This window comes from Fukomys damarensis, unplaced genomic scaffold (assembly GCF_012274545.1).
Source record: "Fukomys damarensis isolate Sample0158 unplaced genomic scaffold, DMR_v1.0_HiC HiC_scaffold_23, whole genome shotgun sequence".
Classification (NCBI taxonomy): Eukaryota; Metazoa; Chordata; class Mammalia; order Rodentia; family Bathyergidae; genus Fukomys; species Fukomys damarensis.
The window spans coordinates 24,600,293-24,613,596 of NW_022900935.1; the positions used below are offsets into that span (position 1 = coordinate 24,600,293).

The 13,304-nt window shown below is 51.3% G+C and overlaps 2 protein-coding genes across 2 annotated transcripts in view; one reads left to right on the plus strand and one right to left on the minus strand.

Annotated features, from left to right (window-relative positions):
- The window catches only part of Best4 (bestrophin 4), a 3,309-nt gene extending 357 nt beyond the window's left edge, over positions 1-2,952 (minus strand). The window contains exons 1-9 of the mRNA XM_010610405.1: positions 2,801-2,952; positions 2,626-2,720; positions 1,881-2,114; positions 1,571-1,725; positions 1,069-1,146; positions 616-801; positions 443-523; positions 186-340; positions 6-91 (exon numbers count right to left, since the gene is read on the minus strand). Of these exons, the coding sequence (XP_010608707.1) occupies positions 6-91; positions 186-340; positions 443-523; positions 616-801; positions 1,069-1,146; positions 1,571-1,725; positions 1,881-2,114; positions 2,626-2,720; positions 2,801-2,952 (1,222 nt within the window). The remainder of the gene's footprint in view (positions 1-5; positions 92-185; positions 341-442; positions 524-615; positions 802-1,068; positions 1,147-1,570; positions 1,726-1,880; positions 2,115-2,625; positions 2,721-2,800) is intronic.
- Positions 2,953-3,916: 964 nt separating this feature from the next.
- Positions 3,917-13,304, plus strand: part of Plk3 (polo like kinase 3) — a 14,123-nt gene continuing 4,735 nt past the window's right edge. Inside the window, exon 1 of the mRNA XM_010610406.3 lies at positions 3,917-3,946. Coding sequence (XP_010608708.1) covers positions 3,917-3,946 — 30 coding nt within the window. The remainder of the gene's footprint in view (positions 3,947-13,304) is intronic.

The window sequence follows — 13,304 nt, forward strand, 5'->3', positions numbered from 1 at the left end:
GAAGCGGCTGAGCAGCGGGGTCTGCACAGCGGCCCGGGCCAGCGCCGGGGACGGCGCCACCTGGACGCTCTGCTCTGGGTCGTCGCTCATGCTGCAGGCGAGGGTTGCACAGGGTGAGGCTTGGTGCCTGGCCAGGAGATTGGCTCCCCGAGAGCAGGCATTGGTGCCCAGAGTGTGGCGCTCACCGCAGGTTGAAGGTGGAGCCCAGGAAGGAAGGTCTCAGCGAGTCGGCCGCCGTGGCCACAGTGTAGGGCGGCTGCGGCTGGGCCTCGTCCCAGTATGGATCCTTCTCGGTGGGGGGCAGATTCTGATACATGTCGTCCACGGCCAGCAGGGACACCTGGGCCAGCGGGAGGGGAGGCACAGGTCCCAAAGCCCTTCATCTCCACACCCAAGCCTAGCGCTGGCAGGAGCTGTGCTCACACCTCCAAGCCCGCTTCACCTGCAGGTTTCTGTCTATGAGCTGATTGGTCTCAAAGTCGTCGTCATCCTCTCCAAAGGGGTTGATGATCTGTTCAGCCACCTGCAGAGTGCAGACAGTTTCACCATCCCCAGTGTTGGGGAGGACTCTGTGCCCAGGTTTTGACAGAGCAGGCTGTGTGGTCCTATGCCCACCTTGAGCCAGCCAGCATAGAAGAAGAACTGCAGCAGTGTCGTGAGAGGCACGTACATGTCCGGGTCTCCCGGGGCCAGCGCTGGCTCCAGGGGCCCCTGGGCTTTGGCAGCCCCTGCCTCTGGCTCCACAAACTGGCGGCCCACCAGGGAGAGGGCAAAGAATGAGTACACGGCTATAGTCACCACCTGGAGAAGGGAAAGCCAGGCTCCGTGTGGAGCAGTGGACTGAGAAAGGCCATCCTGCCTCTGAGGCCTTGGGGGGAGTCTGACAAGTAATTAAATATCACAGGGTGGCAGTGCCACGGGGATAGGGTCACAGGGTGGGGGCTTTGAGAGAATGAGCCCTCTGCTATTCACGGGACTGAAGTGACACCGGGTGAGGGCCATTTAATTCTCAGGACCTCACACAGCACAGGACTCGGGAGGCACTGGGAAGGGAGGAAAGAGGCGTACTTGGGTGTAGACGAGGGGGACACTGATCCAGTCATAGTGGAACAGCATGCTGCACTTGGCGCGGTATTTGTTCAGCTCCTGTGGAAATAGCAGAAAGGAGATCGGCAGAGGTGTGCAGGGAGGGCTAGGAAGAGCACAGGGGATTGTCACTGAGCAGGCCCAGGCCTCTGCCGCTCGGCCTTAGGCTGGGGCACCTCTGATGGGGAGCAATTTAGCAAAGTTGCCGCAAGCAGAGCCTGAAGCCAGACATCTGAGTGTGAATCCCAGCTGCCCTAAATAGCAGTGTCACTTGAGCTTTTCTACTTTATGCCTTAGTTTCTCCATCTGTGGAAAGGGGATCATAATCATCGTGCCTGTCTCGAGTGTTCCAAGGGCTAAATGAGCAGCTCTGTTGTACGTGCCTGTATGTTCATAGCACATAGGCTGAATCGAAGTGTTAGATTCCAGAACTACTTGTTCACAAAGCTGGAGGGCCAAGGGGCCTGGTCCGAGGCTGACTCACTTCTAGGAGGAGGCAGAGAGTGATGTCATCACGGATGCGTCCATCCTTGCGGGCCTGGGCAGCCAGGTTAGTGAACCAGACGCAGGGGACCCAGTACTTGTTAAAGTCGGATTTCAAACTCTCAAACTTTTTCCTCTCTTCCTGGGACATGAAACCTGCACGGGGGAAGTCGGTAGGGTCAGACGCACCCTCTGCCTCCAGGGGAAGCTGCGGGTCCACCACAGGGCTGCCCCCCTCGCATCCACAGCAGTCCCAGGATTTGCCGTCGTGGGTCCCGGAGACACCGCAGCTTCCCAAGATGCCCGCGCACCTGCGTCCACCACGTGCTGCACTGAGGGGAAGCGTTTGAGCACGCGGGTGCTCACCGAGCGCAGCACCAGCACCGACGCCAGGTTGGCGTAGCGCATGAGCGTGCGGCGCAGCAAGCGGCCGCTGTGGTCCACGCCGTGCACGCTGGCTGAGATGATGCACATCAGCTGGTCTGGCAGCGGGATGCTTGTGTACTGGGACCACCAGCGGTTCACCACCAGAGTCACATAGAAACCTAGTGGGTCACCGTGGGAGGGGGCAGGAAGGGAGGGCAGAGGGGCTGGGACTCAGGAGGCCTCACACTTCCCTCCCGCCAAGTGGGCCCAGTGCAGGCCCGGAGCCGAGGAGTGGGGACTGGGGGACACCGCCACACAGCACATTGGGCTCCAGCTCCTCGCCTCTTCCTCCACTGCCCTTGTGGGGCAGGTGAGGCCAGGAGGAAGGAAGAGCGCCGACTTCCTGGGATGTGGGAGTGCGAGGCCGGGTAATGGTTAACTCAAGGTCTGGCTCCCCCGAGCATTTGGAGGGGCTGTCACCACTCTGGCTTCTCACCAGAGTGTGGTAGTGAAGCCAGCAGGTGTCTTGGCCTTGCCAAGTGAGAGCCCACAAGTCATAGGCAGGACCTAGGCCCGGGGAAGCCTTGGACCCATTGCCCAGCTCCTGTACCTTTGCTGGTTGATTCTGGGCTCTGCTGCCTGAGCTGTGACCTCAACCCACGGTCCAGGAAGAACTAGAAGGGGCCTCACCCAATACGAAGGACAAAGGGATGAGATCCGCAGAGCGGTTGCAGTATCGGGCCACCTGCGCGTACACGTGCCTCTGCTCCTGGGTCAGCAGCAGCCTGGGGAAAGGGCAGTGAAGGCTGCTTGCAGGGAGATGGACAACATAGGCCCCGCAGACCAACCCTGAGAGCAGTCTCACCGATAGGTGATGCTGAGGGAGGCGTAGAGGGCGACAAACAACAGAAACTCCTTGTACAGGAGCTTGTAGATGCTTCCCCTCCACCGGAGCAGCAGCCCAGAGAAGCCTCCAAAGCGCGCCTCGGCCACTTTGAGAGTGTATGAAACCGTCATGGTGCTGAGGCCTGGGGTGGGAGGTCACAGGTGTCCCTCTCCTTAGCTTGCCTTCCCAACACTAAGCTTAGTTCCAAACCAACCTCCCTCCGCCTCTGGTCACACTCTCAGCCTTCACCCTGTCAGGAGACAAGGGCCCAGGATCGCCCAAGGTCATCAGCTCCACCCGCCGCAGGACTCCAGTACGTGCATAAAGCCGAGATGGAGTCGGGCACAGCAGGGCTGAGCCCAGGGCCCTCATGCACAAGGCTTTCCCAAGCCCTTCTTCCACCTGCAGGCCTGGGGAAAACAGATCCTGATCTGCCGAGGACAAGAGCCCCAACTCCAGCCTGGTGCCAACACTTGTCCTTGGCTTTGCTCTGGAAGCTGATTATCTGGTCTCCCAAGTCCATGGCCTTGTCACACCTCCCCCACCCCATACCTGCCTACCTGCTCTGAGCAGCAGCCTGCACTGAGGAAGAGCTGGGCCTGCCTGCACTCTCCCCAGACTTAAGTACCTGCAGAGTCCATAAAGTTGGCTGGACTGAGGCTGTCTTTGATGGATGAGGCTGTCACCCAGCTTCCCCTGGTCCTGAGAACTGGGTGTGTCTCCCTACCCCTGCAGGGCTGGGCTGGCTTTTGAGTGGCAGAACTGCCATCCTCACTGACCCCACAGCTCTCGCAGGCAACGCTGTGTCCTTCCAACCAGGATGATGGATGACCATCCCATGCTCCAGGCAAGAGGACACGTGCAAGATAAAGTTTCACTATAGTACCAGCGGCTCGTCACAGCATGAAGAAGGCAAGGCACAGTGCCAGGGTGCTAGCATGTCATTCTTTTTTTCACTTTTTTTTTTTCCTGGTACCAGGGATTAAACTCAGGACCTTGCACTTGCAAGGCGGGCACAGTGCCACTGAGCTAAATTCCTGGCTGCCACGTTGTCCTTGCATGGAATCTTCACCACAGCATCATGTGAGCAGAATCATGGCTGCCACAAAGATCAAACTCCAGAAGGTAAGTGACTTGGTCACTGTCACACAGTAGGATGTGTTGGAGACAGGAGCCAGAGCTGATGGACTTGAAGTGCTACAAGTAGCCTAAATGGCCAGGTTCTTCCCCGCCCCATGCTCCAGGGCTGACAAGGCTAAGATCTGGGAACTCAAGGCCCACAATACAGAAAACCGTGTTCAAAATCTTGACTCCTAGGGGTACTTCGGGTCTTGAGTCACTTCTTTCATTTCTCAACCTCCTTCCTTCCTCTCCATCTTTAGAACTGGAGATTGAACCACAGCTGAGCTACATTCCTAGCCCTTATTTATAGTTTATTTGGAGACAGGGCCCTGCTAAATTGCCCAGGCTGGCCTTACACTTTCTCAACCCTCCTGCCTCAGCCTCCCAAGTAGCTGTGGGCCATCACATCCAACTCTCATCTTCCATTTCTTTATCAGTCCAAACTAAAAAATAATAATACCTATGACACTGATCAAAGAAATAGAACTTTATCTTTTTCGTTTGTTTGTTTAGACAAGGTCTTGCTGTGTAGCCCAGGCTGGCCACTAAACCTCAGCAACCCTCCCACTTCAGCCTCCCAAGAACTGGGATTACAGGTGAGTGCCACCATGCCTAGTGCCCTAGCTCATTTCAAACTGTTCCTTCAAAATTCAACTCAGGAGCTGGTCCTGGTGGTGCACATCTGTAATCCCAGCACTGAGGAGGCAGAAGCAGAAAGATTACTGTGAGTCCCAGGCCAGCCTGAAATACATAGTGAGACCCTGTTTAAAAAAAAAAAAAAAAAAGCCAGGTGTGGTGGTGCAAGCCTGTAATCCCAGCACTTGGGAGGCTGAGGCAGGAGGATCGCTATGAATTTCGAGACCAGCCTGGTCTACATAGTGAGTTCCAGGTCAGTCTCAACTGCATAATGAGTCCCTGTCTCAAAGAAAGCAAAAAAGAGCCAGGGATTTAGCTCAGTGGTGCTGCTGCCTGCCTTGCAAGCACAAACAAGGTCCTGAGTTCAATCCCCAGTACCAAAAAAAAAAAAAAAAAAAAAAAAAAAATCAGTTCAGGCTGCTTCATTCTCCAATGTCAGTGCTCACTAGACTCCAGTCCAAGGAGAAGGGTGTAAGTGGGCCTCTGTACCATGGCTTATTCAAGGCAGGCTGCCTACAGATCGACTGTTGGTCAAGTCCCAGGAAGCAACCAGCTACGAAAGCCTTTCCTTAAAAAAGGCCTGTGCTGGGGAGGGTGTGAAGGAACCTCACCATTGCAGGCCTGGTCTTGAGTGTGCCATGAGACTACACTTTATCAGAAGGCCACTGGGATAGCTATAGGTACAGATGCAGAGGTTTTGTATTAGCGTAAGTTTGTGATACACAGAGAAAACATGCATGGGGAGTCAGTACATGTACAGATCGCATCTTCGTCCTTTTTAACTTCCCTTTCCTCTCTCCTTTCCCTAGATCCCCTTCCATCTGCATAAAGTCTATCTCCCTCTTTCCTATCCTCTTATCTTTTATGTTGCTCTTTTAAGTTATTTGTATTTATTTATATATGTGGAGCCATGTGATATTTAACCTTCTGTTATTCACTTCGCTTAGCATTATGCTGCCACGGTGCATCCTTTTTCTTATAAATGACTCACATCCCTCTGTGGCTGTTACTCCACTGTGCACCAGCACCACATTTTCTTTATCCGTGCACCTGTTGATGGACACATAGGCTGCTTCTGAGATTTAGCTGTTGTGAGTTGTGCTACTAAAAGCATGGATATGATGTCTTTAACTTTTGGGGGAAGATAACCCAGAGGAGGGTTAGCTGGGTTGAATGGAATTTGTAGTTTTAGCTTCTTGAAGAGTCTACACAGTGATTTCCACAGTGGTTTCACTAATATACATTCCCACCAACGATGAAGAATGATCCCTTACCTGACTTGGTGTTTCTAAGTTCACGATGACAGCCATTCTAGAGTAGCTGGAATCTCAGTATTGTTTTGATTTGCATCTCTCTAATGGCCAAAGCTGCTGAATGCTTTTTTCATGTATTTATTGGTCATTGGTATTTTTTCTCCGGTAAAGTATATATTTATTCTAATTATCCGTTTTTGATTGGGTCATTTATTTGGAGGGATCTAGTTATTTTTGAGTTCTTTAGAAATTCTAGGTATTAGTTCTCTGTCCAAGGAATAACTGGCCAAAAAATTTCCTATTCTGTAGGCTGTCTTCACTCTGTTTTTTGGTTTTTTGTTTTTTCTGTCCCAGGGATCCAACTCAGAACCTTGATCTTGTCAGGCAGGTGCAGTGCCACCGAGCTAAATCCCCGGCCCTCCACTGAATTTCTGATTTCCAAACTCCCTGTTTAGTATCTGGTGTGAGAAATTGCCCAGGACTTCAAAACAGATCTGTGCTTTCAGAATGCAGCTGTTGGTGCTTTGCAGGAGGCCAGTGAGGCCTTTATAGTTTGCGTTTCTGAAGACATTAGCCTGTGTGCTCTCTATACCAAACGTGTGGTACACACCTGTAATCCAGCACTCAGGAGGCTGAAGCAGGAGGATCACGGCAAGTTCTTATTTTATTTTATTGTTTATTTATGAGACAGGGTCTCACTATGTACTTGAAGTTGGCTTTAAACGCACTGTGCAGCCTAGGGTGGCCTTGAACCTGCAGCAATACTCCTGCCTCGGCCTCTCAAGTGTTGATGTTATAGGTGTGCACCACCACACCTGGCAAAAGTTCTTATTTTTATTTATTTATTTTTCATCACCAGGAGTTCTCACAAGGGCTACCTAGTAAGAATTTGTCTGAGGAAAAAAAGAAAAAGAAAACAGAAAAAAATGCATTCACTATGATGGAAAATCTTTTATTTTCAAAAATAAATAAATAATGTTGGGGACAGCTCAGTGGTAGAGACCCCGCTTCAGGGGGTCCTGGGTTTAGTCCTCAGTGCACACGCGTACCCAGGGTGTAGGGGAGAGGAAGGGGCAAGGAGATGATGGGGGAAGTGATCAAAGTATGTTACATATGATTCCGACAAAATGAAAGCCTGCTTGTATAAGCAATACACTAACAAAGAAATGAAAGAAAATTTTTGTTTTTCCCCTTCTCCCTGTTATCGATAGTTCTGAACTTTAGATTTTTTTTCCCATGCAGTCAAAAGTACCTAAGTGTATGATTGCAAATGAGAAAAATAGAGGACAGAAATCAGATATCAGCAATTATTTCATTTTTATTTGCATGTGAAAAAAATTTTTTTAAAAAAGGGTCTCACTTGTGTAGCCCAGGCTGGCCTGGAACTCAAGGTCCTCCGGCCTCAGGGACCCTCTCCCCCTCAGTGCTAGGATTACAAAAGTATGCCACCACTTCCCCATTCTTTTTTATTTCCAGACAGGGTCTTGTGCCTTTGGATCCTCCTTCCTCATCCTCCCAAGTAGCTGAGATTTCAGATGTGTTCACCGTCACTATGCTTGGCTGGGTTTTCTCTCTTGGAGCAGTGACTTACACTGGTCCATGTCTTTTTTTTTTTTTTTTTTTTTTTTTTTTTTTTTTTTTTTACCACGGATCAAACTCAGGACCTTGCCCTTGCCAAGCAGATGGCAGAACCGCTGAGCTAAATCCCTGGCCCTGGTCCATGTCTTCTGACAGACACACTTCTCGCTCAGCCTCAGGGACACCTGAGCACAAGACTGAGTCTGAGTCACCTCAGTAAACCCTAGGAAGACCGGAAAGCTAGCAAGCAGCCTTTCTTTCTCTCCTCCTCCCTTCCCCCTCCCTTCCTCCCACTTTCTCTCCCTCCCTCCTTCATTAGCTCTCTAGTTTAACATGAAAGACATCGGGTTTCAGCACTGCTGCCCTCCACTGGTTCTTTTAAGAAGTGTCTGTCATACAGGGTCGGAAACTCGCTCAGGGCCTGACTAGAGTTAGTCCTTCTTTAGTCCCAGGTTGAGAAGTCACCGGGAATGAAGAACCGGACTGTGTCTGTGAAAGAGCCAGGACCTGCTGGGTGCAGCTCTACACACTTGTATTCCCAGCACTAAAGGAGGCTGAGGCAGGAGGATGGAAAGTTCAAGTCCAGTCTGGGCAGTTGAGCAAGACCCTGACTCGAAATGAGAACTAAAAAGGGCTGGAAGGCCAGGGATTTAGCTCAGTGGTTCCACCACCTGCCTTGCAAGCACAAGGAACTGAGTTCGATCCCTGGTACCAAAAAAAAAAAAAAAAAAAAGACCCAGAGTCTCAAGGATGTAGCTCAGTAGTGCAGGCCCTGCCTGGAAATCTTGAGGCCCTAAGTTTGGCCCCAGGTACAAAAACAAACAAAAAACTCAGCACCTGAGCTGATCTGAAGAAAGTGCGATATCAGCTCCAGGGCCCCAGACATCTTGGCAACAAAGCCCCTTCCCAAGCTTCCTGTGACTGTAGGATTGTGCCACCACCCCTGGATATTTTTTGTACCCAGGATGGAACTCAGGACCTTGTGCTTACGAAGCAGGCATCGGAATCACTGAGCTAAAGCCCGGCCCACCACCCCTGGTTTTTGTTTATCTTTGAGGACAGAATGCTTGTAGGCCAGAGGTTCCTCTTCAGGTCAGCAAGCTGAAACTGGATAGATCCAAAACCCAGACAATCAGTACCTTCATAATAATCCCATCTATATCCTAAATGATACCCCCAGGGCCATGACAATTGACATTTGCCTTGATGATGACCAGAAAAAAACAGAAAAAGAGCAAAAAAGCCTACTTGTAATCCCAGCATTCATTTTTTTTTTGTTTTTTGTTTTGGTTTTTTGAGACAGGGTCTCACTATGTAGTTGACACTGACCTGGAACTCACTATGTAGCCCAGGCTGGTCTCCAACTCACAGTAATCCTCCTACCTCAGCCTCCTGAGTGCTGGGATTACAGGTGTGCGCCACCACACCTGGCTAATCCCAGCATTCTTGAGAAGCCTGAGGCAGGAGGATTAAAAGCATGAGCCCAGCCTGGGCACTTTAGTGAGAATTTGTCTGAAAATTAAAAATAAATGGGGTGCTGGGTGTGGTGGCTCACACCTGTAATCCCAGCACTCGGGAGGCTGAGGCAGGAGGATTACTGTGAGTTCGAGACCAGCCTGGGCTACATAGTGAGTTCCAGGTCAGTGTCAACTACATAGTGAGACCCTGTCTCAAAAAAACCCAAAAAATAAAAAATAAATAAATGGGTGCTGTAATCCCACTATGTGTAGTGAGTTCCAGGTCAGTCTCAACTACATAGTGAGACCCTATCTCAAAAAACCGAATAAATAAATAAATAAATGGGTGGGTATAGTGATATACACCTGTAATCCCAGTATTCAGGAGGCTGAGGCAAGAGGATTACCATGAGTTCAAGGCCAGCCTGGACTATAGGAAATACCAAGTCTCAAACAACTGGGAGTGGTAGTCCCAGCACTGGAGAGGCAGGAGGATCACTTCAAATTCAAGGCTGGCCTGGGCTACATAGTGAGTTTAAGGCCAGGCTGGACTATACAGAGAGGACTTGTCTCAAAAAAAGAAACAAAACAAAAAGGGCTAGAGATGTAGCTCAGTGTGAAGGCCCTGGGTTCAATTCCCAGTGCTAGAAAAAAAAAATATGGCAACACTTGGAGTGCCAGCCCTGGTCTCCTGGAGAGCTCTTCCAAGGCAGCCAAACTGGGGTTCTATATTGTGACCCTGCACCCAGCTCCCTTCCATTGCCCTCACATTTCTTCCTGTCACTCCAGCTTCTGGCCTGTGAATTTCCCACAGAGCTGGGACAAAGGTGCTCAACCTGAAGCCTCTGCCTGGGAAGGGGCAGTCCCAGACCCACCCTACCCCTCCCTGCTGAATCACCTTATCTCCCTTCCCACTGGTTTATGGTCCCAGAGAGGGAACCAGGCGGCCTGTAAATCACCTGCCCCACCCTGCCTATCCTTCTCCTGCATCTCTCTGTCTCTCCCTCTCTCTCTCCACTGTAGGTTCTGCCCACCAGTGCTGCCCTCTGTGGTTTGTCGCCAAGTTTTGTGACCTTGAGCAAGCCGCTTCACATTTCTGCACTTGATTTCCCCATGTGGAAGTGGGGCTGATAGCTGTCTCATGAAGTTGCTGTGAATATCATATGAGTTAATTGTATAAAGTGCTCTCAGAAGAGGCCAAGGATTTAGCTCAGTGGTGCTGCCACCTGCCTGGAAAGCGCAAGGTCCTGAGTTCGATCCCATACCAAAAAAGGGTTCAGAAGCTCAGAATAGCTCAGTGTACTACAGCTACACCCGCCCCCCTCTTTCGAGACAGGATCTTGCTACATTGCCCAGGTTGATGTTGAACTCCTGGACTCAAGTGATCCCACCTCAGCCTCAAGTGCTGGGATTACAGGTCTGAACCTCTAACCCAGCTCCGTATGTTTTACCTCTACCTCTGAGCCATGTGCTAAGGCCCCAGACTACTTATGCTGAATTCAATGGTCCCTCCAAGGCCTAACCTCACCAGCATCTTTCAGTCATAGAAGTCTTTCCTCTCTGGGCTCCTAGCCTGACACTGTCAAGAATGCTGACTCTGAGCTGCTCAGGGGACAGGGCATGTATGACACTCAATGGGGTAGCATGTCTGACAGCATCCTCTGGGCCATGGAGACTCAGAGCTCTGGAAAAACCTCACTTGGGCACAGGCTCAGGTCTCGAGTCATGGAGGAGAAAGGATGCTAGAATGAGGAACACAGAATGGCGTAGGAGAGGACAGGAGCAGAGCAGAGGACAGTGATCCAGAGAAGGCAGGCAACTTCACAGAGCACAGCTGGGCAAACTTGGGCTCAGACCTTGGCTCTGCCCTGGGAAGCTGTGAACTTGGGAAAAATGCTTAACCCTCTCCCAGTTTACATTTCCTCCTCTGTAAAATGGGATAATTCAGGAGGCTGAGGCAGAAGATTGCTATGGCAACATAGGGAATTTGAGGCCAGCCTGAATTTCAAAGCATAACCCTGTTTCCCTCCCCACAAAAAATCACAGTATTGAATATGCCTTTGTGTGTGTGTACCAGGATCTTGCACTTGGGAGGCAGGCAAAGTGCCATGGAGCTAAATCCCTGGCCCTTGGCTATGCCTTTTGAAGCTCTATAAGCCTCAGGCCTGTTTACCTTGGGTATTTGTCCTTTTTAGCCTCACTTCTACCATCTCCCCCAGGAAAATTGTTTTTTTAATCTTTTATTATTTATTTATTTGTTTGTTTGTTTTTTGGGTACCGGGGATCGAACTCAGGTCCTTGTGCTTGCAAGGCAGGCAGCAGCACCACTGAGTTAAGTCCCCAGCACCCCCCCCCTTTTTTTTAAAGCCAGGTCTCAGGCTGGCCTCAAACTCATTACACAGCCCAGGCTGGCCTTGAACTCATGAGTTCCCTGAGTGCTGGATTACACACATGTGCCACCATGTCCATTTTTTTTTTTTTCCTTGAGGCCAGGTCTTGCTGTGTAGAACTTATGGTCCTCCTGCCTCAGCCTCCCCTCCTACTGCTGGGATCACATGCATGTGCCCTATGACTGGCTGTCACTCCCTTACTCTACTGAACTATTCATATTTCTCCAAATCTCAGGCTACTTGCGTGTCTTCGTTCAGGGGCCACATGAAGGACAAGCTTGAATTAGGCCCTTCTGGGTGAGACCTTTGACAGCATCATGTGGAGCGGGAGGGATGAGACCAAAGCTGGAGGCCAGCAAGATGCTGGCAGTAATCTCACAAGAGAGACTGCCCCAGACCAGATGTGAGGAAGATGAGCCGAGGGGGTCCACACCAGAGATGTCTGGAGATAAACTTGATAGAGGTTAGGCATAAATAAGAATGTGTTGACTTTCCTGGCTGCTTTTTATCTAAAGTAGGCTCTTGGCCTTCCTTTGTTTACTTCCTTCACAGTACTTTTGACAGCCTGCAATTACTTTATTTATGTATTTGCCTATTGTCTGTTTCCATAAAGCAGAATCAAGTCAATTAATTGAGTGCTGTGACCTTGATCATTGGGGTTTTTTTGGGGGGAGGTTGAGACAGGGTCTTGCTATGTAGCCCAGGCAAATTCAAACTCACAGCAATCCTCCTGTCTCAGCCTCCCAAGTGCAGGGATTACAGGCGTGCGCCACTACAACTAGTTCCTTGATCAGTCTTATTCTAGACAGTGCCTTGCACTCGGCAGGTAATCTCAAGAAATCTGTGAGGTCTTGCTGGCTGGCACTGAGCGGGGGTCTAGGGTTCCAAGTGGTCCTAAGAATAACTGCCCAAAAGCTCATTCCTAGCATTTGAGAATACCCAATTTCTTTTTCACTTTCTTACTGCTGACTGAGGGCAGTGGGTATTTTCAGAAGGGAATGGGGGACCCCAAAGAGCTTGAGATCTGCCCCTCATGAATGTAGAAGTGACAGCCTGGTATTGTGGTCATAAGGCTATAATCCCAGTACTAGGGAGGCTGATGCAGGAGGACCGCGAGTTCAAGAACAGCGAGACCCTGCATTACACAAGACGCTGTCTGAGGGAAAAAAATATAGAAGTGGGTAGAAGAAGATGTGGGCTGCAGCATAGGAGCCTTGAAAACAAGGCTGTTTGACTCCAAAACCCAGTATGGCAGTCGCCTAACCAAGCAAGGCAATCTCCGGAGTGTTGCTCCTCAGTCCCTGCAGGGGGCAGCACTGGGTTGAGCCGGTGCTCTGGCCCAGGGCCGGGGACGCGCCCACTCCAGGCGGGAAGCAGATCCATCTGGTTGCTGAGGAGACATCCCTAGGTGCTCGATTCCCACTCCGATTTCAGCATATGCCCCGAAGACTGGAGAATGAAAGGATCCCCGTTAGCGCGACGCGCAGTCACCAGGGAGGAGAGGGTAGAGAACAGAGATTGTTGGGATCCTCCAGCAGGGTTGCACCCGCGTGATGACTAGTACTATGGTGGCGCCTTTAAAACGCGAGCAGGAGGCGGGGCTTCAAAGTGCTTCGAATCGGAGGAGGTGCTTCGCGTGACGTCAGGGCCTGCAAGGGGCGTTGCTTCACCCTGACTGGTCTCCAGACGGGGGGGCGGTGCTCTCGCTGAAGAGACGCGGCAAGGGGGAGGCGTTCATTGATAAAAACGCCGGGCTCCCTAGAGTGCGGGCGCAGCGTAGCGAAACCAGGCAGCCCCACGCGCGGCCAGGGCCGGGCGGAACCTAGAAGCCGCCGGGCCACGTCAGGGCCTGCAAGGGGCGTTGCTTCACCCTGACTGGTCTCCAGACGGGGGGGCGGTGCTCTCGCTGAAGAGACGCGGCAAGGGGGAGGCGTTCATTGATAAAAACGCCGGGCTCCCTAGAGTGCGGGCGCAGCGTAGCGAAACCAGGCAGCCCCACGCGCGGCCAGGGCCGGGCGGAACCTAGAAGCCGCCGGGCCCCCGCTCT